Below are 22,033 nucleotides of genomic sequence, written 5' to 3'. Positions count from 1 at the left end.
TAAAATATTTTGGCTCCACCTATATTTATCTATAGATCAATATATATATGTTTTATATATGTGTCTAGATTTAATATCTACGTAAATCTATGGAGGACGTATGCATTAATTGTTAAATATCACTCATGAACCTAAGTGTTTTTAGTAATAAATTATGCTCCAAGATTCCTTAGATTTTGTATATTGTACAAAATTAACCGCCACTGCCTACTGCTAGCTTATAAGTCTCATCCAATTTTTAAATTTAGAAGTTAATTTTATAGTCCAGCCTTGATTTTTATTAAACAACTAAGAATATAAGTCTTGTCCTAGAATATTTTTTGATTGATTCATTTATTTTAGATGCATATTAACCATTATAGTGAAAATATAATCTATCAACATTGTTGGTATATAAAACGCAATATGCAAAGGGCAATATTGTCTTTTCGCCCGTCTACTAACGCTATGTTAACGGAGGACTAACGGAGACAAAAATATCACTAGTAATTTAAGATTTTAAATTTAATGGCTTGGCTAGCACCAGCCTTACGATGAGCTAGCATAAGTAACGTATTTTTTCAGCACAAAATATTTTGTACGTATTCAATTGAAATTTTAAGTTTTTGCTCATATTTATTAACTTACAGCTAAGTACCTACCACCGTTACCTTATGCGATTAAATTTACTTTGACAACTTTCTAAAAAATCATTAATAATAAAGCAACTTTGCTTGAACAAACATTAGCATCATTCAGGAGAAGGCATCACCACCAATGGCAGCCGCCTCCTCACCTCACCTCACCTGACCAAAACCTCTGTTCCTGGTTTCCTGCCTGCCGCAGGACCAAGGAAACCAAAAGCCATCACCCCCAGAAAAAAAAGAGAGAAAAAGCATCCGAAAAAATCAATCAGGAAAAAAAAAAGAGGAAATCCCCAATCCTCCATGAAGCCTACCACTCCCTCCCCTCCCGCCGCGGCGGCGGCGGCGGCGGCCACCGACGACCCTTCCCCGTCGCCGTCCGACTCCACGTCGGCCGCGTTCTCCGTCGAGCGCCGCGGCGACGCCTCCGCCTCCTGCCGGTGGACGCTCCCGGACTTCCCCCGGACGCGCGCCCGCACCTTCTACAGCCGCTACTTCGAGGTCGGCGGCTTCGACTGCCGCCTCCTCCTCTACCCGCGTGGCGACTCGCAGGCGCTCCCCGGCTACCTCTCCCTCTACCTCCAGGTCCTCGACCCCAAAACCCCAACGTCGTCGTCCTCCGCCACCACCACCTCCTCCTCCTCGAAATGGGAGTGCTTCCTCAGCTACCGCCTCTCCGTCGCCCACCCCTCCGATCCCTCCAAGTCTCTGGTGCGCGATTCCTGGCACCGCTTCTCCTCGAAGAAACGCTCGCATGGTTGGTGCGACTTCGCACCCTCCTCCGCCGGCGTCTACCTCTTCCCGCCGCACGACTCGCTTGTCATTACCGCCGATATATCGGTGCTCTCCGAGGCCGCCTCATTTGCTGAGACTGACGGTCGCTTCACCTGGAAAGTGCTCAACTTCGGCGTCTTCAGGGAGATGATCCGTACACAGAAGATCATGAGCCCTGCATTCTTCTCTGCCGCCAATGCGGGTGGGAGTGACTGCGGGCTTCGGATTAGTGTTTATCAGAGTAATGTATCTGGCGCAGACCATTTGTCTGTTTGTTTGGAGAGCAAGGAGCCCCTGGTGCAGGCAACATCAGGGTCCTCATCATCAGCATTGCCGTCGAGTGGCGGGGGCAGCGGCGTCCTCGATGGTGACCGTGGGTGCTGGTGTCTGTTCCGTGTTTCAATCCTCAGTCAGAGGCCTGGTGGGAGTCACATCCACAAAGACTCCTATGGCAGGTTTGGGGCTGACAATGCCAGCCTTGGGTGGGGAGATTACATGAAAATGGATGAGTTTTTAGCTGCTGATGGGGGTTACCTCGTTGATGGTGCTGTGGTGTTTAGTGCTTCAGTCCATGTGATCAAGGAGTCAAACTCGTTCACTCGCAGCTTACCAATGATAGCAGGCATGAGTGGTGCTGGCAGTGGACGAGCTGGGGCTAGAAAGTCAGATGGGCACTTCGGAAAGTTTGTGTGGAGGATCGAGAACTTCACAAGATTGAAGGAGCTGCTGAAGAAGCGAAAGATCACGGGTCTGTGTATCAAAAGCAGAAAGTTTCAGGTTGGGAATCGAGACTGCCGTCTTATTGTATATCCAAGGGGTAAGCATTTTAGAAAACTCCCCCACTATATTCATCAATTTTATGGATTTTTGCAACATGAACTGCATATAGAGGCTAAAATTTCATTACAAACCCATGTATACACATCAAATTCCTGATTGGTTTAATCAGAACTATCACATAGCTAAATGCTTAGGTACTTTTAACTGTTTGAAAATTCTGCAACCAAGGGTAAGTAACCCTTGACATAGATTGAAACTTGGAGAACTGGAAATGAAGGGATGGGGGAGGGGGGGATCAGATATGTTGTTCATATCTATAACTTAGTGTAGCTACTGGCTAGTGTACTGTTTAATAAACTAAGCTGCTTGGGTTTCATTTTTTTCCTTTTAATATATAATAAATCCTTTTGTATCAATGAAATGCTACAAATGAGTTGGTTTATTGCACACTTCTTACCAGTTCTCTTCTCTTAGATGCTGCATATGACCATTTGAACTCAACGAGCTGGCCCCAACATCTGGGCCTGTGAATAACAAGCACACACATGGTTTTTAAGTAGGCTCTACATCTTCCAAACAATACATCCTGTCTGCCTCTCATCTTGACCATCCTAGTACTGCTTTTTTTTTTAAAAAAAAAAAACTGCGCCAAATTTTTACCCCATTTATCGAGTTCTCTGTGAACGTATGGCTTCATTGCAATCCATTCATTGTCAGTTTCCTTTCAAGTAGCCATTAAGTATGATTTACTTTTTAGAGTTATGTAACTGTATACTTTCACAGTGACAGTACTGATTCTGTCAGTTGGTTCTATTAACATTGCTGCAATCAGGGCAGTCTCAACCTCCATGCAACCTGTCAGTGTTTTTAGAAGTGACAGATCCCCGGAATAGCAGTGAATGGAGCTGCTTTGTGAGCCATAGATTATCTGTCATCAATCAGAAATTCGAGGAGAGGACCATAATGAAAGAATCTCAGAACCGTTACTCTAAGTCAGCGAAGGATTGGGGATGGCGTGAATTTGTGACATTAACTGTCCTATTCGATCAGGATGCTGGTTTTCTTGTACAGGACACAGTTGTCTTCGCTGCTGAGGTTCTCATTCTGAAAGAAACTGCAAGTATTCAAGAGCTTAGTGACGAAGATTCTGAAGCATGCAGTTCAAGCTCTGGATGCCAGATTGATTCTCTGCCAAAACATCCATCATTTATGTGGAAGGTGGAAAATTTTCTATCCTTTAAGGATATTATGGAGTCGAGAAAGATTTTTAGTAAATATTTCCAGGCTGGTGGTTGTGAGTTGCGTATAGGTAAAGGAAGTTACTTTTATGCCTTGTACCATACCCCCCCTTTTTTCTCACTTTGTGCTTACCTTCTTACATTTTGCAGGTGTATATGAGTCGTTTGACACGATTTGCATATACCTGGAAAGTGACCAGCCTTCTGGATTTGATCCTGATAAGAACTTTTGGGTTCACTACAAGATGGCTATAATTAACCAGAAGAATTCTGCAAAAACTGTTTGCAAGGAATCGTCAATCTGCACAAAAACATGGAACAATTCGGTTCTTCAGTTTATGAAGGTCTCAGACCTGCTGGACACTGATGCTGGTTTTCTTGTCCGGGACACCGTTGTTTTTGTGTGTGAAATCATAGACTGCTGTCCATGGTTTGATTTCTCTGATCTTGAGGTGAGATTATTTTCATGTGGCCTGTCCATTGTCCATTTATGCTTGTTGTGCTGGGTTGGGGGCTATATTGATCTTAGTCTGATACTACTATAGTTACACCAAATAAATCAAATTTACCTTCATTCTGCATAGTGTGCATGCTTCTAACCAAATGTAGTTGCAGTACAGTAAAAATCAATGGTTCATGGTAAATGTGATTGTGCAACTTGACATTTGATATAATATAGAAGATTTAGTAGTTAGTACAGAAACAAAAAGAATTATAGATTGAAAAAGTTAGGATATTCATATATTTTGTGATTTGGGTCACATTGGATTAGTCTACTTTTGTAATGTTTGAGAGTATAGTGGATTAGTGGCACAATTTTAGCAATGCAGACACTGTATATAACCCAGATTAGTAATTCACTTGGACTTCACAAGTTGCATACATGGGTAAATGAAGAAGATTAATGATGGAAGTTGACGACAGCTAACAACTATGGTGTGCAATTTATTGTGACGAACATCACATATAATTAGGCTACAATTTTAACTTCTCTGAAGAACTAGTGATATAATTAGGCTACAATTTTGATAATTAGGTTTTTCTATTAGTTGAAACAACATGCAACTAAATGTTGCATATCTGAAATGTCTTTTTTAAGTATTTTTTTACAGAAAATAACAAATCGCAACACTGGTCAGATTGTTTTGACCATTTTCGAAAGATAACTGGATGTACAATAATGGCTTTGTCATGTTCATCCTTTTGTATTATGTACATTCTTCATTAAACTATCCAAAAATCCTAGGAACTCAAAAAACTGTTTCCTCAAATATACTGTGGATAAATGACATAAGCATGGCAGAATTCCATGTCATGGATTTTAAGGTCTGGTGAGGTTACTAGAATGCCAATTTCAAAATCTTTAAGAAGATACCAGTTTCTGGGGCATTATTAGTCAATATTCAGTAGATTTAAGGACTTACATGAGTAGTGATTCAAGTGTTCTTCTATTCATTTTCCTGTACTAAACTCAAGTATTTATGGGGGTAGCATAACTTTATGCTCTTCTAGTCCTTCCTATATTGTAGTGTTGTACTTGGATAAAAAGGCCTGTTGCTGTTCATGCCTTGTGGTAGAAAAATTCTTTTCATCTTATATAGTACTCACGTTGACTTGTCTGGCAGGTTTTAGCTTCCGATGATGACCAGGATGATTTGTCAACAGATCCTGATGATTTTATTGAATCTGATGACACTGAAGATATGAGTGGTGATGAGGAAGATATGTTCCGAAACCTCTTGTCAAGAGCTGGGTTTTCTCTTACATATGGTGAAAACCATACTCAGCCACAGGTTACTTTAAGAGAGAAAATTCTAACAGATGCTAGTGCAATTGCTGGATTTCTTACGGGCCTGCGTGTTTACCTGGATAACCCAACAAAAGTTAAGCGCATGCTGCTTCCTACCAAAGTATCCACCAGGGCTGGTGGAAAGAAAGATGGTTCAAGGTGTGATTCGAGTTCCACAAGCCTCATCAGTTTGCTGATGGGAGTTAGTGTCTTGAAGCAGGCTATCATAGACTTGCTTCTTGATATAATGGTTGAGTGTTGCCAACCATCAGAAGATAGATTGGCATATGTCTCATCATCAGCAAGTTCCAAAACTTCTCCTGACTCAAATGGGGCTGGCTCTCCACCAGAGCTCAATGTTGAAGGTGAACCAACAGAATGTGCATGCAGTAATAAGTATGAAAGGCTGAAACCTGGCAATGATGATATCCAGAATAGGCTTTCTGTACAAAACACAGATAGGTGTACAAATGATGTTCCAGTCACTGTTCTAGAACAGTCATGTTCTTTCCCAGAAATATCTGCTGCTGATTTTCTAAAAGATGAAGGTTCTGATCAGGCTTCCAGGGTATGACTTTATGGTTTCCTATCATGGTTAGCTTCTTTTTCACCTTCCTTATTGATAACAATGATAAGTTACTCTGCCGGAATTGTTTTTTCAGACAAAATGGCCAGAACAATCAGAGGAGCTGTTAGGACTAATAATTAGTTCATTGAGGGCACTGGATGGTGCTGTCCCACATGGGTGCCCTGAACCAAGAAGACGATCTCAGTCTGTCCAGAAAATTGCACTTGTACTCGAGAAAGCCCCGAAGAAGCTTCAGCCAGACTTGGTTGCGCTTGTACCAAAGTTGGTTGATAGTTCAGAACACTCTCTTGCTGCATCTGCAATGTTAGATCATCTTCAAAAGCCAGATGCTGAGCCTTCGTTGAGATTACCAGTAAGGCTTCCCGCTTGTCAATTTGTGGAAAAATATAATATTTTACATAATTTTAATTAACTGATGGTTGGACTACAGTTTATTAGTAGTATATAAGGAAATATCTATATATCTGGTTAGCTTATATAGTAGGCTACAAAATGATTAAACATGCACATGAACACTGATACCTAATATGGTTCTTACATTGCAGGTTTTTAATTCCCTATCTGAGCTAGAATTTGACTGTGATATCTGGAAACGAGCATCTTTTCATGCACATGAATTGTTGACTAATTCAAACGATGAGCCACTTGTAGAAGCCATTACATATGTTCTCAAGGCAGCATCGCGATGCCAGCATATTGCTCAAGCTGTATGTTTACCACCCAAGATTTTGTTACTTTCCTATTTTTTAATTATCTTCTCACTTTCTATTAAGTGTGCTTTTTCTTGTTCTCTGTAGACTACAGCTGTCCGATGGAGACTAAAAGATTTGGGTACTGAAGTTCCAGCCTGTGTGCTTGATTTCTTGTCTAAAACAGTGCATAGCTGGTCAGATGTAGCCGATGCTTTGTTGAAGGATATTGATTCTGACTGCGGGCCTGATAGCAGTTGTCTCCCAATGTCCTGTAGTACTTATAATACAGATGGGTTTTCAGTTGAAGGGATGCATTCTTTGCAAGAACAAGCTGTACATGGAAAAGATCATCTATCAGATGTTTTTATACTGATAGAAATGCTGTCAATACCCAGATTATTTGTTGAAGTTTCACAGGTTTTGCAGAGGGCTTTATTGCGAGGAGCCTTGGGGCTGCAAATAGTAGCCATGGTGTTGGAAAGAAGGCATTCTCACAGGTCAAGTCTAAAGTCTGGTACTGGGACTATGGTGAATGATTCGCAGAACGAACAAGTTCTGTTAGATGGGCAGGTTGAACCTTCGGCTGTCCAAGAAGATGATTTCACTTCAGTCCTTGCACTTTGTGAGGTATTATCTCTATCTACAGAAACCAGGGTGCAAGACTTTGTGCGGATGCTTTATGCCATCATTTTTAAGATATATGCTGAGGATCATTATAGATATAGAATTCTGAAGGGCCTTGTTGAACGAGCAACAAATACTTCAGATAGCTGCCGAGCAGTTGACATAGATATGGATGTCTTGGTGTTTCTTGTTAAGGAGGAATTTGGAATTGCTAGACCTGTTTTGAACATGTTGCGTGAGGTTGCTGAAGTTGCTCAAGCTGATCGTGCAAACCTTTGGCACCAAATATGTGCGACAGAAGATGAGAATATGCGTTTGCGAGAAGACATGGATATGGAACAAACAAAATTCGCTAAAGAAAAAGATGTATTAATGCAACGACTAGCTGAGTCAGAGGCGGCTGCCGCGCATCTAAGGGTATTTCCTTAAATTTCAGTTGTTTGACCAGACTCTTGTTATCTGTTCTTGCTTAACCGCTTTCTTCTATTTTTTTGTTATTGTAGTCTGAGCTAAAAGCTGAGAGGGATCGTTTTATTCGGGAGAAGAAGGTACTTTCTGAGCAGATGCTGGAGATTGAGAATCAGTTGGAATGGGTGCGATCAGAAAAGGACGACCAAATTGTGAAGCTATTTGCTGATAAGAAGAATCTTCGTGATCGTCTTCATGAAGCAGAGACACAACTATCCCAGTTCAAATTACGGAAACGCGAGGAAGTAAAGGTTAGAGTTACCATAAAGACAGCATGCAATACTTGTTCATGATCAAAATAATATATTCACTTCTGGTGTACCTTTCTGTCATTTGATACCCTGAAATGATGGCATGATGCTAACTCTTTGCAAAATCTATCATCTTATCCATACTAAACCCCATCTTCTGTTCTGTGCTTCAATATTATAGATATATTTATTTGTTATTCTTAACAAGTCTATGCACCTAGACCTTGGTTGTCTATGTTATGCTTATACACATTATGCTTCTGGTTGATTTGGCATGCTCTTTTTAGAAGTTGTGAACCCACACCTAACACCTTCACTTCTGGTACTTGCTACCTGCACTTCATAGTTGCCACAAGCCAAGGCCCAAACTATTTGATTTTAAGTCTTCTTTCATGACCACCACAATACTGCAGTGCACATTCCTTATAAAAAGTTGGAACTACACCTAATATCCTAAGAATGCAATGTGGGCATATTCATGCACGTAGATTTGCAAGGAATATGAAAATCATATGGAGAAACCCACTTTGGCTTATTTTTCGTGTTTATTATCATTACCTTACATGTTATTACTATTGAATATTTTTGTGACATCAACCATTAGTGTTTTCCCATTAACATACAACTGATGTTTTTGCTTGCTGCAGAAAATAACTAAGGAAAAGGATGCTTTGGCCGAGAGGCTTAAGGGTGCTGAAATTTCAAGGAAACGATTTGATGATGAATTAAAACGGTATGTTGCTGAAACACAGACTCGTGAAGAGATTCGCAAATCACTTGAGGGTGAAGTAAGAAGGCTGACTCAGACAGTTGGGCAAACTGAGGGAGAAAAGAAAGAAAAAGAAGATCAAATTGCTCGCTGCGAAGCTTACATAGATGGAATGGAGTCAAAACTGCAAGTTTGCCAGGTTTTCCAATCACTAACTTTTTATATTGCTAAAATAGCTGGTAGTCTTGATTATAGAATTATTATCAATTGTCTTCTGACCAAACCAAGTTGCCATATGGCCCATATCCTTGTGAGCGGAAACTACCAAAGAACCCTTCATCTTTCTAGTACAAAATTTCTTATGTCAGGGTCTCGTGGAGTTGATTTCCACCTATTAAAACTAGTCATTAAAATGTGGGAAATTTGCAACTGTCATTATGATTTTGTAAAGTTAGAGATGTCACTAGTATCTCAATGACATTTGGGACACACATGAGTCAATGACACGTGGACTAGAATGGCATATCTACAATTTAGCAAAATTATAATGACACCCTTGCAATTTTCCCTTGTACTGTACCGTTTAGAACAACCATTAAGTAATAACCTCAATGTTTCATTCTAGTTTATCTTGTTTTTAACCATGGATCAAATTTGGGTGCTCCACTTTTTCCGGGCACCATTTTGGAATGTTTTAACTACTATATGTCCACTTTAGACTGAAAATGATTTGCCTACCTTCTATATTTTGATGTATATAGAACACTTGAGATATTGATATTTTAGAATTTACAGCATTCAACCAACAGTCAACTAGTAGATTGTAAATTGTGTCCGGCCTAAGGGTAAGCATGCAATGTCACACATTTAGGACATGTTTGCGTTTTCTTTTTTTACTAGCCAAGAGCCTGTGCGTTGCAACAGATTTTCTCAATAATTAGTCAAGAGATTTTAATATTACCTGAATCCAGATGACAAGAGTCCACATATCAATAGTAATTATAGAGCTAACCCTATTCCTGATTTTGTGATGTTCGTTGATGTTTGTAAAGCATAATGATGAAAACCTCACTTTTTTCTTCTTTAATAACTTCCACACTATATTTTTGTTACTGACATATCTTCCTATTGCAGCAATATATCCGCACCCTGGAAACCTCACTTCAGGAAGAGATGGCACGGCATGCTCCCCTCTATGGTGTTGGTGTGGAAGCCTTATCACTGGATGAGCTCGATGCACTCGCAAACATCCACGAGCAGAGTTTAAGACAGATACATGCAATTCAGCAAAGGAAAGGGAGCAGTCATCTCTTGAGTTCCCCTTCCCTCTCGCATATCCCAGGTTTATACTCCTCGCCTCCTTCAATGGCAGCTGGTCTGCCATCCTCACTGATCCCCACATCCTCCGTAGCGCCTAATGGCGCTGGAACCCATGGAAATGGGCACATGAATGGTTCTATGGGTAACTGGTTCAACCCAACCTAAATTCAGAAGATGCAGCACCGCAACCTGGTGTCCATTTTGTGCATCGATTTCGACGTATCACATTTTGCCTAGCCGTATTTACCAGCCGCTGAGCAATCCAACGTGATACCCCCTTTTTGTTCTCGCCATTCGGTTTGGCTTTTTCGCTTGTGTATGTGAAACTGGTAGCGCCATCGGCTTTGATAGATCGCCGAAAGCGTTAAGGGTTTCCGCATGGAATAAGTTGTAATAATCAAAGGGACCCGATGGAACTACCAGGTATTCAGGTGCAAAGTGGCAAAGCTATGGAAATGGTTGATACCACCAATTGCTTGGTTATTTCTGAAAGCATTTGGGAATTTTTTGTTCAAACTTCTGGAAAGGTGCAACATGAGAAGAAGTATTCCAGTCTTTGCCTGTTTTTGACTCCATGTTTTTACTTAGATTATGATGGCACCCCTATTAGCATTCCTTTCCTTTGTTTATGCACATGGTCTAATCAATACTTGTACCGGCCATGTACACAAAATTCGAAATGCTAAAAGTTTTTAAGATGAACTCCCGCCATCCAGTTCCAGATTTGCCATGTTGTAAAAACGTGAAATTTGCCGTTCAAAAAAAGGGAGAAATTTTCATATGACGGATGGATAAATTTGCAAGTGGTTGGGTCTTCCACGCTCTCGTAGGCAACCTTTCGGCCAGTCATGGCCCAGGTGTTTGGGCGAGAATTTCTGTGTGTGTCTGCCCTCTAAAAAAAGTGAAAATAGAGAAAGAAAGAACGAACACAAGTTACACAAGTGGCCAAGAGGGTGAGGCCCCGTTTAGTTCGATTTTTTTTTCAAAAACTGTGTACCGAATTTTTTAATATCTAAATAGAGTATTAAATATAGATAAAATAAAAAAACTAATCACATAGTTAGGAGAGAAATCGTAACACAAATCTATGATTAATCTTAAGTGCTATAGTAACTATATGTGCTAATGACAAATTAATTAAGCTCAAAACATTCATCTCGCCTTTTTTTAGCGAGCTATACAGTCAAACGTACACCCAATTTTTTTTTCCAGAATTGAGATGAAAAAGAAATTCGTAACTTGTCTCCTCCGTCGCACGTTTCACAGCCTCCCAGGACGTGCCAAATCCAAACGCCTGATTAGACGTGTCAAGTCAAATTTATAAATAAACAGGTTTATTTTATTCAAACTAACTGAATCATTCTGACGTGTCCCTAGACCTCGAGCAAAGAAGGTTGGTGAAGGAAGGACACGAGCGGTGGCTTCAGCTACGGGCCGATTAAGATATGGATTTTCGTAGTCACGTACGTACGTACAGTACTATTTATATTTTATCATATATTAATAATAAAAATATTAATTATAAAAATTTTAAATAATACGAAGAATTAAGATATTTTATAATAAAACTAAAAAGTAAAGTTACTATGAGACTAGATTACACGGGAGCTTTGCATCATCATAAGCACAACACAACAATCACGAGTGGCCCAGGCGCAGCGTCATCCATCGCTCCCACCCTAGAGGGTGTTAGTTGGAGAAATAAAATTTTTCTATATCATATTAAATGTTTGATCGGATATCGGAAGGAATTTTTGGACACGAATGAAAAAATAAATTTTACGGCTCATCTAGAAACCGTGAGATGAATCTTTTGAGCATAACTAATCCATCATTAGCATATGTGTTACTGTAGCACTTATGTCTAATCATCAACTAATTAGGCTCAAAAGATTTATCTCATGATTTTCCACATAACTGTATAATTAGTTTTTCGTTTCAACTATATTTAATACTCTATTTATGTTCAAAGATTTGATGTGATTTTTTTTGGGAATTTTTTGAACTAAACAGGGCCTTAATCCACTCTCCGGATAGAACTAATAGGACCGTAAGAGTATTCTCTTTGTGTCACATCTCTAAAGTCCCGGAGTAGCTGAACGGATTATCTAGATAGGCTTTGTCATAGCCAACCAAACCCAATCGCAATTACTTGAACATGTTGCTGAAGACGGTTAGCCCATGTATAGGAGCTATACGATACGAAGAACATCGATAAAAAGTTTTGCATGTTTTTTCTTTACTTAACCATGTACTGATGTCTATAAATTTTTTCGATCCTGCCTTCCTTACAAAATCGATCCAACTCTTTTCTTCTGTAGTGAATTAGCTAAGCTCTCGCTTCTTTTCGAAGGCTTCTCTCGCAAAAAAGAAGCTTTTAGAAGAGCTTGATTTCACAAGACTTGGATTTGAAATAAAAAATTTAAAAAAATCATACATTCTGTTCAATTGAGGAAATTAACAAATACGGAATAGATTAGGAAAAAAGAATCTAATAAGTCCTGATGAAGAAAGCCTTTGAAGAATTCGTATTTTCATAAGCATGGCACGAATACTCAAAATAAGTAATTCACCCCTATGCTGAAAAGAACGGGACCTAGCCAAATCAATAATCACCGACCATGAAAAAAGAAAAGGCCACGAAAAATGCAGCAGAGTGGCGCCCATGCTAATGAAAAAAACCATCTCCAAAAGTTCGCTTTCGCGCCGCGCACTACAGTGAAGTGAAAGCATATTTGGAGAAAGGATCGGCCATGAGATGATCAGGGTCACTAGGAACTGATGGTCCAGTTTGGGAGAAAAAAAATGGAATAAGTTTGACAAGATCATTACATGCTTGGTTAAAGAGCAACCTTTGATTGATGGCAAAAAGGGCATCACTTTGTTCATCCAGTGCGGGCTTGGAATAATTGTATGATTATATCGCTTTCTACGCTTTGCAGAAAATGATCGAGTGGTGCGTTTCTGTCTCTGACAGAGGGATTTGTGAAGGTAGCAACCAAAGTATTTTATCCGTTTTTAATATATGGCATTGTAGACTTTAGTTGTCTTATTTATAATACTAATTGTTGTTTATTTATTCTGATTAGTGTTATTAATAATATAATTTAAACTTGACTTATATTATTTAATCGGACTGAAAACTGATCCATGAGAATTTTGAATGGATTTCATATGAAATCCTTATGACATTTCTCTCCCTTCCTCACGACAGGTGAGCCATGTTATTACTCTCTCTTGCTTCATCCGTCGTATAATACAAAATATTATATCTTTTCAATAAAAATAAATATTAGAATGTACGTATTGGATGAATAAAGTTGATCGGTGAGAAATAAAATAGTATACAAGTTAATAATTAGAGAATAAATTAGTATAAAAGTTAACATATGAGAAATAAAATGTAACATTAAAATCATAAAATATCTTATATTTTGGAATTGAGTTTAGAATCAAAATAAATTATATTATACTATATTTATTTGACATTCCAGCGTCGCTAGATTTATATAGATATTATTTGATCTAAACATATATACAAATATTGATTAATGTAGACATGGCTGAAACATTATTCAATATAAATTCAGTAGGTTGGTAACGCCTCGAGTGGGCTAGTGACTGATCACGATAATCGGATAATGGTTACTCCCACGCGTTATGAAACGCACGATGCTTGCAATAACAAGAGCAGTACCACACGTACTACTGCAGCAGCACAGCAATAACTAAACATCACTAGTCAGCACGTCTGCACGGGGCCCTCGTGTACGCCAAATATAACAATAAGGGCAGGGCTCCATCAATTGCCCTGTGACCGAATGTAACACGCTAAATTTTGAACCTTAAAAACTTATTACTTCAAAGTTTTTCCGTGTACTTATTTTATACGTATAAGTTTCTAACAGCATAAATATTTTTTACGGTTAATACAGATATGTCATTCGTGATCAGCCGACCGAGAGGACTGTACGACCAATGCATAAACAAAATTGCTTTCAGCGTTGTACCATTGGAACGGTACAGATCAATACTCAGTAATCACATCTGATACACGTATTTTATTTATTAGACATGATAAATACATAATTTTAGAACAATATAGTATTATATTTATGTAGAAACGAGATGCTTTGCGATGCTACCGTGCCGGGCCACGCAATCCCGTATTTCCGATTGCGTGTGCTCCTCCCTCCCGCCCCCCGCCTTATCCCGTTCCTCCTCCCAGCAGCCGCCCCGCCCCCGCGCGCTCCTCGCCCCCCCACGCAACCGACACGTGGGGCCCACGTCGCTGTGGGCCCCACGTGGCAGCGGGACGCGTGGAGCCCCGTCTTGCTCGGCCCACCCGCCTTCTTGCTCCGCATCCCTCCCACTTGCGCTCGCGTCCTCCTCCCTCCCTCCCCCCGCTTTTTTCTCGCTTCGCTTCGCCGAGAGAACTCGTCGGAGGGAGATATTTATGAGCGCTGCGCTGGGTGGCGAGTGACGAGGGTGGAGTGAGAGGCCAGCTGACCCCCCCCTCCCGATCGATCGCTGTGGGAGTGAGTGAAGCCGCGGGCGGCGGTGGCGGAGCTATAAACCCTAGCGCGCGTGGTTGCGGTGGGTGAGAATTGTAGCTTTTTTCTTCTTCTGGGTGCGTGGCTTGGCTGCGTGGTTTTTTTTTTTTTGGTGTGTTTCTGCGCGAGTGGTTGGGCGCTGTTGCTTCCCACCTGATTAGTTTGGAGATATTTTGGTGGTTAACTTTATCGATTAGCTTGGAGATTTTTGGTGGTTAACTTTATCCGCGAGCTTTGGGCTAAGTCGCCCTTGGGATTTTTCATCGGAGGGGAGCTGATCGGTGAGATTGTACTATGATATTTTGTTCGGCTCTTGGTCCGGTTGCGTTTCGGTCTAGGAGTTTTTTCTGTTGATTTTTTTCGTTTTTAAGTATTTTTTTTGGGGTGGTTTTACTTTGCAAAGGGTTCTGAATTCTGATGTTTAACTGAAAAAAATGCTTGATCCTTGGTGTGTTTTTTTTTGTTGATAGGATCGTGGAAAATATCAATCGATGCTTGATCCTTAGTGTATTTTTTAATCGCGGAAAAATCAGACCCCCTATGGTCTCGATGCTCCCCTAATTTCATTCTATTTTTTATGACATTTTTTTTGTTTCTGGGAATACAGTGTGATGAATGATTAAGATAGTTCTCCTGCAAAAGAAAATGATTTAAGATATTTTAATGAAGTGAAAGGTCTTATTCTTCTTCAGTTGATGCTTATCGAAAAGCGACGGGGCAGTCGTAACGCTGTTTATCATCTTCATGTTGCAGAATTGAGTGGAAGCTCTGCGAATGATCGCCTGGGATTTTAAGATGGTGACCAGTTATTCGTGGTCGGATTAGTATATGGACATAGATTCCTTTCAATTCACAGAGGAGTGAATAATTTTGTTCAATACTTCACCGCTCATAATGGGTGGTGTCTGCTCAAGGAAGAGAAGTCAGTTAGTGCATGAGGATGATTCTTTCCAGACATCCACCAGGTTCTCAAAGACCAGCAGCTTGAAATGGCTGCTGCTTACATTGCCCCGCAGCAACTCTGATTTATCACGCAAAGGCCAGGGAAAGGGCCCTGGTCGGTGCCCATCGTTGATGGAGCTTTGTGTGGCCAAAGCCTGCGAGGTACTATGGTGTTCACACTGTCTTTGATTTCAACAATAGATGCTGTCTTTTTTGTTTCCTTTTCGACTTACGTCCTGGTACTTGCAGGATATCAACAAGTATTCTAGTTTTTCTGTGTTGCCAAGGGATCTGAGTCAGCAGATTTTCAATCAATTGGTCGAGTCAAACCGTCTCACGGAAACATTGCTTGAAACTTTTCGGGATTGTGCCCTACAGGTGAGGTTCTTGTCCATGTTTTCAGGCATTTCCACACGGTCTACTAACATACTCACAAGACATGCTGTGGATACAATGAACTGTCATTCCTTAGCAAGAAATTAACAAATGGAACCAATTCCATCAAACTATATATTTATGCAAGATTTAGGCTCTTAATTGCTCTTCCCTTATTTGGAAGTTGAGTTTTCTTAGCACACGTAATTGATAATTAGCTATTGTGTTGGGATGTCATCTGATAGTTGTCTATATAATAATGAGACTGATCCTTTTTCCTCTGTGGGATAACCAATACTGCATGTTTGACGATCAGGACATTTATTTGGGGGAATATCCTGGAGTGAATGATGCTTGGATGGAAGTAGTGGCTTCTCAAAGGCATTCATTGTTATCTGTTGACATTTCTTGCTCTGAAGTAACTGATAGTGGGCTATATCTTCTTAGAGATTGCTCAAACATGCAAAGTTTGGCATGTAATTACTGTGATCAGATCTCAGAGCATGGCCTAGGAATCTTGTCAGGTCAGTGATATGCTTACTGAGTTGCGGTCTTATGGGATGACTCTGGGTCATCTTGATGATGTTTAAGGATGAGCTTAAAGCTTTTAGCAGTGCCACAAGACTAATCAATTACAACCAAAATGGTTTTGGAACAGCTTGTTAGAAATAGTTAAACTCTCTTATGTCAAGGAACTTAACCCACTCTATGGCTTATTAGATAGTTTCTTCTTTATATGGTTAAAATTTATTGGCCGTTTATCATGTTAAGATATCTTGCTGGATTACATATTCATGGCCTTTAAATACGCAGGTCTTTCAAACCTGACATCTCTGAGTTTCAAGGGAAGTGATGCTGTTACTCCTGACGGAATGGAAGCATTCACAAATCTAGTTAATTTGGTAAATCTCGACCTCGAACGATGCCTAAAGATTCATGGTGGCCTTGTTCACTTAAAAGGTACCTCAGCTCCTAAACATCATATCTTATATACTTACTAGTGTGGGTATATAGAAATCTAAATTGGATTTTGGCTTTCACCCCTCCCTCCCCTACCACGTCATAATCCTGTCTGGTCACAACTTCAAGTACCTACGAATTGATAGTTTGGTATATTGGCTGTATTTATCATTTTTCAGGCCTCAGAAGTTTGGAGTCGCTGAGTATGAAATATTGTAACAACATCACAGATTCAGATATCAAGTATTTATCAGGTAGTGGCACATATATTTAATTCCTGCTATTGTTATTTTGAACTGTAAGATATATATACCACACTTATCCCTCATCCTTGCAAGGCTGACAAACACCTTGTTTGCAGATCTCACAAATTTGAAAGAACTGCAATTGTCTTGCTGTAGAATCACTGATCTGGGTGTTTCTTATCTTAGAGGTAAACAGAACTATAATTTTGTTCATTCTGGATTAGGACATTGTTCTTTCATTGATAATGGATAAACGATCCAGAGATGAAAGCTTCATCCTTTTGTTTGGCATTGTATGGGTGTACTCATGATCTACATTTACTTGCTTACATCTGACCCGATCGAAAGCTTCTGATGATTCCTATCTATCATTTGTTTTCTTTAGACTTGTCCAAGCTAACTCAGTTGAATTTGGATGGCTGTCCAGTGACTGCTGCTTGTTTGGAAGCCATATCAGGTCTGGCAACTTTTGTTAATAGTGTATTGAGATACATGTCGTGGTAGTGTTCACCTCTTTTAAAGCACCTGGTTGCATCAGGAGAACACCATAAAAAGCATCACCTCCTTTTGTAGGATTGGCTTCTTTGGTGGTGTTGAATTTGAGTCGGTGTGGCCTATATGGTGAAGGTTGTGAAAACTTTAAAGGTAACTGTAATATCAATTTCTGACAAACTGGAATAATTTGGTTTTTAGTTTGTACTATATGCAAGCATACATGTTTAACTGACTTCAGGTGAGTAGTAATTATGGGGAATTGAAATAAACCAGGACGTACTTTGCATAAAACCTGGAATAATTGTCCATGGAACTTTATGCCCTCATTATACACCGAGAGATGTAATAACTGATGTCATAAACTCTAATAAAAATAATTGACAGAATTACCTAATCTGTTTTCGTAGTTGTCCACTTCATTTATAGTATGTTGCGACCTGGTTTACACCAGCTCTGAAAGTTTATGCCATGCATATTTGTTCTATTCATTACAATAGTTATGCTTTGCAGGTCTTAAAAAACTGAAGGTTTTAAACTTGGGTTTCAATGATATCACAGATGATTGTCTAGTTTATCTGAAAGGTAAGATGAAGTTCTTGTTAAAACTTTTATTGACATTTCAAGAATTTGTATGTTTATGCAGGTAATCTAAGTGGTGTAGTGCAGTCAATTTTTTCTCTGTTGTCTAAGCAATATATCTGGCTTCATTATGTTATCCAGTAGGCAATAGTGCACATTTCCTTAATAATTAAAAAAATTATCTGGAAGGAGAGATGAACTCAGTGATATTTATCATGAAATGGTGACATTTTTAGAATTTCATAATTCTAACACGGAAGTTCTGAAATTGGCAAATACCAAATTATAGGAAGATAATAGGCATTGTTCTGTTTGATATACTTTCCAAAGTTATATTCTGTGGTACAATGTTCTGTGTATGTAGAAACTGAAATCTCACTTTAGAGCAATCCTAATGCAAGAAACTAGTCATGATTTTTATATCCTTCATGTTACAAAGAAACTAGTACTAAACATCACTCTTATAATGCAAACACTACTAATTTACATATAAAACTCTTACAATGTAAACAGTATTAATTCACATATGAATTTAATGTTACTCATCTATCATCATATTTTGGGTGTTGTGTACAAACCATTTCTCATGCAAGACAGTTTTTTTTTCTTTTTATTCATTTACTCACTTGTCACATCATCTTTCATCCTACGTGGTAACTCATTTAATTCTACGGATATCATCCTAGTCATTGCATTATAAATGCACTTAAAGTCGCACATTTTTTTTCTTGAATACGCAAGAGAAAAGTCACACAATTATTATTGGGTAAAACTAAATTGTTATGTTTGCTGCTTATAGAATTGATTAATTTGGAATCCCTAAACTTGGATTCATGCAAGATTGGAGATGAAGGCTTATTACATCTGAAAGGTGAGCTATTTTTTTTCATCATTTTCCTCTTGCATCATTTATTAGTATGATTTGTTCGCTCTTACCTTTTCACCTTTCAAAAAAAGGAACTCTTACCTTTTCAACTTTGCTCTCGAAACATATTGAAGCCAATAGCCTAGAGACTAGCTAGTTTAATTTTGTTGTTACTTCTGATCTTAACTACATGGATCAGAGTAACATCAGCAGTAGTACAATACAGTTGTCAGCTGCACCTTGTTCCTTTGTGATTATACTTTTTATGTCAGTCTGTACCTGTTAACTACTTTTTTGTGTATTGTGCTTTCAGCTGTTTTAAGTGCATTCTTGGTTGATTACCATCATTCCCTCAATTGTGCATGAGTGCTATTTTTATTTTGACAATATACTTTATGTTATATGTAGGCCTTGTTCTTTTGAAAAGCTTGGAGCTATCTGACACCGAAGTTGGAAGCAATGGGCTACAGCACTTATCTGGTCGGTTTTCACTTGTGAAAAATAATATTTCTAGCACTTAAGCATTTTCTTAGCAGTTAACTGCAATGTCATTCATGTTGTTAAACACTGGATAAGAGGACAAGGATTCTGCATTGCTGACATGAATAATGTACAAGCTTACTTAAAGTGTTTTTGGCAAGTGGAAAAACATAAATATGGAAATGCTATAGTTTTATGTCTGCTCATCTGAATATTGTGTAAAACTTGTCAATATGCATTAGTTATGTAAATAGTTCTGTACTGTTTCCTTAATCCGATTATAATACTTAACTGTCACAACCTGCTAGTACATCACAAATCCTCTGCAGTTGTTTTTGTCATTATCTGAATTTTGTTGTCATTGCACTGTCATTTGAAGTATTTGATTGGAAAACTATTCAACTTTTTACAGGCCTTCAGAATTTGGAAAGCATCAATCTCTCGTTTACATTGGTAACTGACACCGGTATGAAGAAGATATCTGCATTGAATACACTGAAGTCAGTTAATCTTGACAATCGGCAGATTACTGATGTTGGCTTAGCAGCACTTACAAGTATGTATTACATGCTACAACTGTGGTAATGCATGATACTAATTGTGTACTGATTGCAGTAACATAATAATTATCAGTAATGGTTGGTGCCATCTACTAGCTGTTGGCATGGTTCTGATTTCTTTGGTGAAGTTAGCACTTTGTTTTTTCCCAATTCTCTTTTGGGTCTCACTGATGATGAATTTGTGTGGCATTTGCTGAGAGCAAGGTTAATAATATAGCCAACAAACTGGCAATAAGGCTAGTGCCGGCCCATATAGTAGTTAGTTCTTCATAATTAATACATGACCCACTTGTCTCTCTCAGAGAGTTTATTGGTTCTTGTGCTAGAGCCGGCTGTAAGCTTACAACCCGCTTCTCCTTTCTATCCTTTCATCTCTCCTCCACCTCAGCATTTAGCCGGCTTACAGTCCGCTATCATACTTGGTCTGAAAATTGCCTTGTCTTCTTCTTTTTTTTACTCTTGGTACCTTACATTTCATGGGGGGTTGGGTGAGCCTTAGTTAAGGTTGACTTGGTAATTTTGCAAGATTATATGTAACTTCTCTATTAAAATGCTGTGAGTAGTTGCAAATACTATTTCAGTGTCACTGTATATTAGTATTGATCCTTTGAGGTAATGCAGGTCTCACTGGGTTGACCCATTTGGATCTTTTTGGTGCTCGGATAACTGACTACGGCGCAAGCTGCTTCAGATGTAAGAGCATACTCTGAAACAATTTCAATTGTAAAATTATTATGCTAAACTGCATAACTGCATCAATTTTGTCCAACTACCTTTTGAATTTGGTATTGTTTTTGGCCAGCTTAGAATCACTTAAAAGTACCTATTTTGACTACTTAGCTGCACTTGTCTACATTGAAGAGTCAACTACATTTTACAATGACCTACGTCAATACGAATACAAAAGCATTAATTTGCGGGAAAAAAATTGAATCAATTAATTTTAGCTACAATAAAATTGAGATTGCAATTTTTTGTTCAAATTTCATCAGTCTGTCGTACCTTGTAAATTGGTAATAGGCAATACATTTGTTACTAGATGTATAAAGCCAATTGTGTTGTGCCACAGAATTTGCTCCCTCTGAACCTTGTCAAGTAGTCATATTTATAGATAGGAGTCTTCTAAGCATAATGGTGGAAGATTTTAACAACATTTTCCAGGAAAAAAAATCAGATTGATTAGCATTTGCTGAATCATATATTTTCGCGTGCAACATCAGCTAACATGATCTATGCTATTTCAGTTTTTAAGAATCTTCAATCTCTTGAAGTCTGTGGTGGATTAATTACTGATGCTGGGGTAAAGAATATCAAGGATCTCAAAGCTCTGAAACAACTTAATCTTTCTCAGAACGTTAACCTTACAGACAAGACCCTGGAGCTGATTTCTGGTATTATTCCTCCGTGTCAAAGATGATATCGTTATACGCTCAACTTGTAGTTTTTGTCTCTGCTGTTATAACAAGATTGCCCGGTTTGCAGGCTTGACTGCTTTAGTCTCGCTGAATGTATCCAACACCCGTGTATCCAATGCCGGTCTCCGCCACCTGAAGGATCTGCAGAACCTGCGCTCGCTGTCGCTTGATTCCTGCAGGGTCACTGCAAATGAGATGAAGAAGCTGCAGGCAACGGTGCTCCCGAATCTGATAAGCGTTCGTCCCGAGTAGATGGACACTACGCAAGTACGTAACCACCTGTAAATAATCATCTGGCTGAAGCTTGCTTCATGAAGATAGCTAGCTTGCAAGTGCCTGGATTGAATAAGTAAAGTCCATGTTAGAGTTTACTTAGGTCCTTCCTGTTCCTTTTAACGGGATCCTATCGTTTTTCAAGTACTCGTGCTTCCTTCACTCCGTGTACCCTCCAAGGCGCGACGGGAAGGAACGAAGCTGTAAATATTGCGCTTCCTCGCCATTGTGGGATGCTTATGTGTAGTGTGTACAGTGCCGCATTTGACGTGGCAATAAGTGATGTCATGTTGTTTGGGTTTCTCCTCTCTTCCGCACTGGCTATTTTCTGTCCACGAATATGACCGTGAATGTGTGTACTTTTTGTTACCAATTAAAAGGTTGGATTTTAGAATAACATAGTTGTGGAGTGATATATCACATATTAATCTATT

At 39.2% G+C, this 22,033-nt stretch overlaps 2 protein-coding genes across 4 annotated transcripts; both read left to right on the top strand.

Moving 5' to 3' along the window:
* The first annotated feature begins 818 nt into the window (after window positions 1–818).
* Window positions 819–10,373, top strand: LOC102707653. Its single transcript, XM_006648770.2, has 10 exons — window positions 819–2,214; window positions 3,010–3,486; window positions 3,566–3,867; window positions 5,041–5,772; window positions 5,867–6,145; window positions 6,339–6,500; window positions 6,591–7,526; window positions 7,613–7,828; window positions 8,476–8,736; window positions 9,672–10,373. Exons 1-10 carry the CDS (start codon window positions 927–929, stop codon window positions 10,020–10,022), a joined length of 5,004 nt encoding a protein of 1,667 aa, XP_006648833.2. The 5' UTR covers window positions 819–926; the 3' UTR covers window positions 10,023–10,373.
* A 3,872-nt stretch (window positions 10,374–14,245) lies between these two features.
* On the top strand, window positions 14,246–21,909 carry LOC102707278 (F-box/LRR-repeat protein 14-like). Of its 3 annotated transcripts, none has more exons than XM_015833746.2 (16): window positions 14,246–14,453; window positions 15,164–15,514; window positions 15,602–15,730; window positions 16,044–16,251; window positions 16,541–16,687; window positions 16,867–16,941; window positions 17,049–17,120; window positions 17,318–17,389; window positions 17,506–17,577; window positions 17,938–18,009; window positions 18,806–18,877; window positions 19,280–19,351; window positions 19,764–19,907; window positions 20,533–20,604; window positions 21,156–21,302; window positions 21,394–21,909. In XM_015833746.2, exons 2-16 carry the CDS (start codon window positions 15,305–15,307, stop codon window positions 21,576–21,578), a joined length of 1,749 nt encoding a protein of 582 aa, XP_015689232.1. In that variant the 5' UTR covers window positions 14,246–14,453; window positions 15,164–15,304; the 3' UTR covers window positions 21,579–21,909. The 3 variants fall into 3 exon arrangements, with proteins under 3 accessions (XP_015689232.1, XP_006647507.1, XP_006647506.1); XM_006647444.3 differs by having other exon boundaries at window positions 14,246–14,457; XM_006647443.3 differs by lacking the exon at window positions 14,246–14,453 and adding an exon at window positions 14,559–14,691.
* The last annotated feature ends 124 nt before the right edge of the window (window positions 21,910–22,033 follow it).

This window comes from Oryza brachyantha, chromosome 2, assembly GCF_000231095.2.
Source record: "Oryza brachyantha chromosome 2, ObraRS2, whole genome shotgun sequence".
NCBI lineage: Eukaryota > Viridiplantae > Streptophyta > Magnoliopsida > Poales > Poaceae > Oryza > Oryza brachyantha.
The sequence above is the reverse complement of the archived record's forward strand: the minus strand, read 5'-3'. Positions and strand labels throughout refer to the sequence as shown.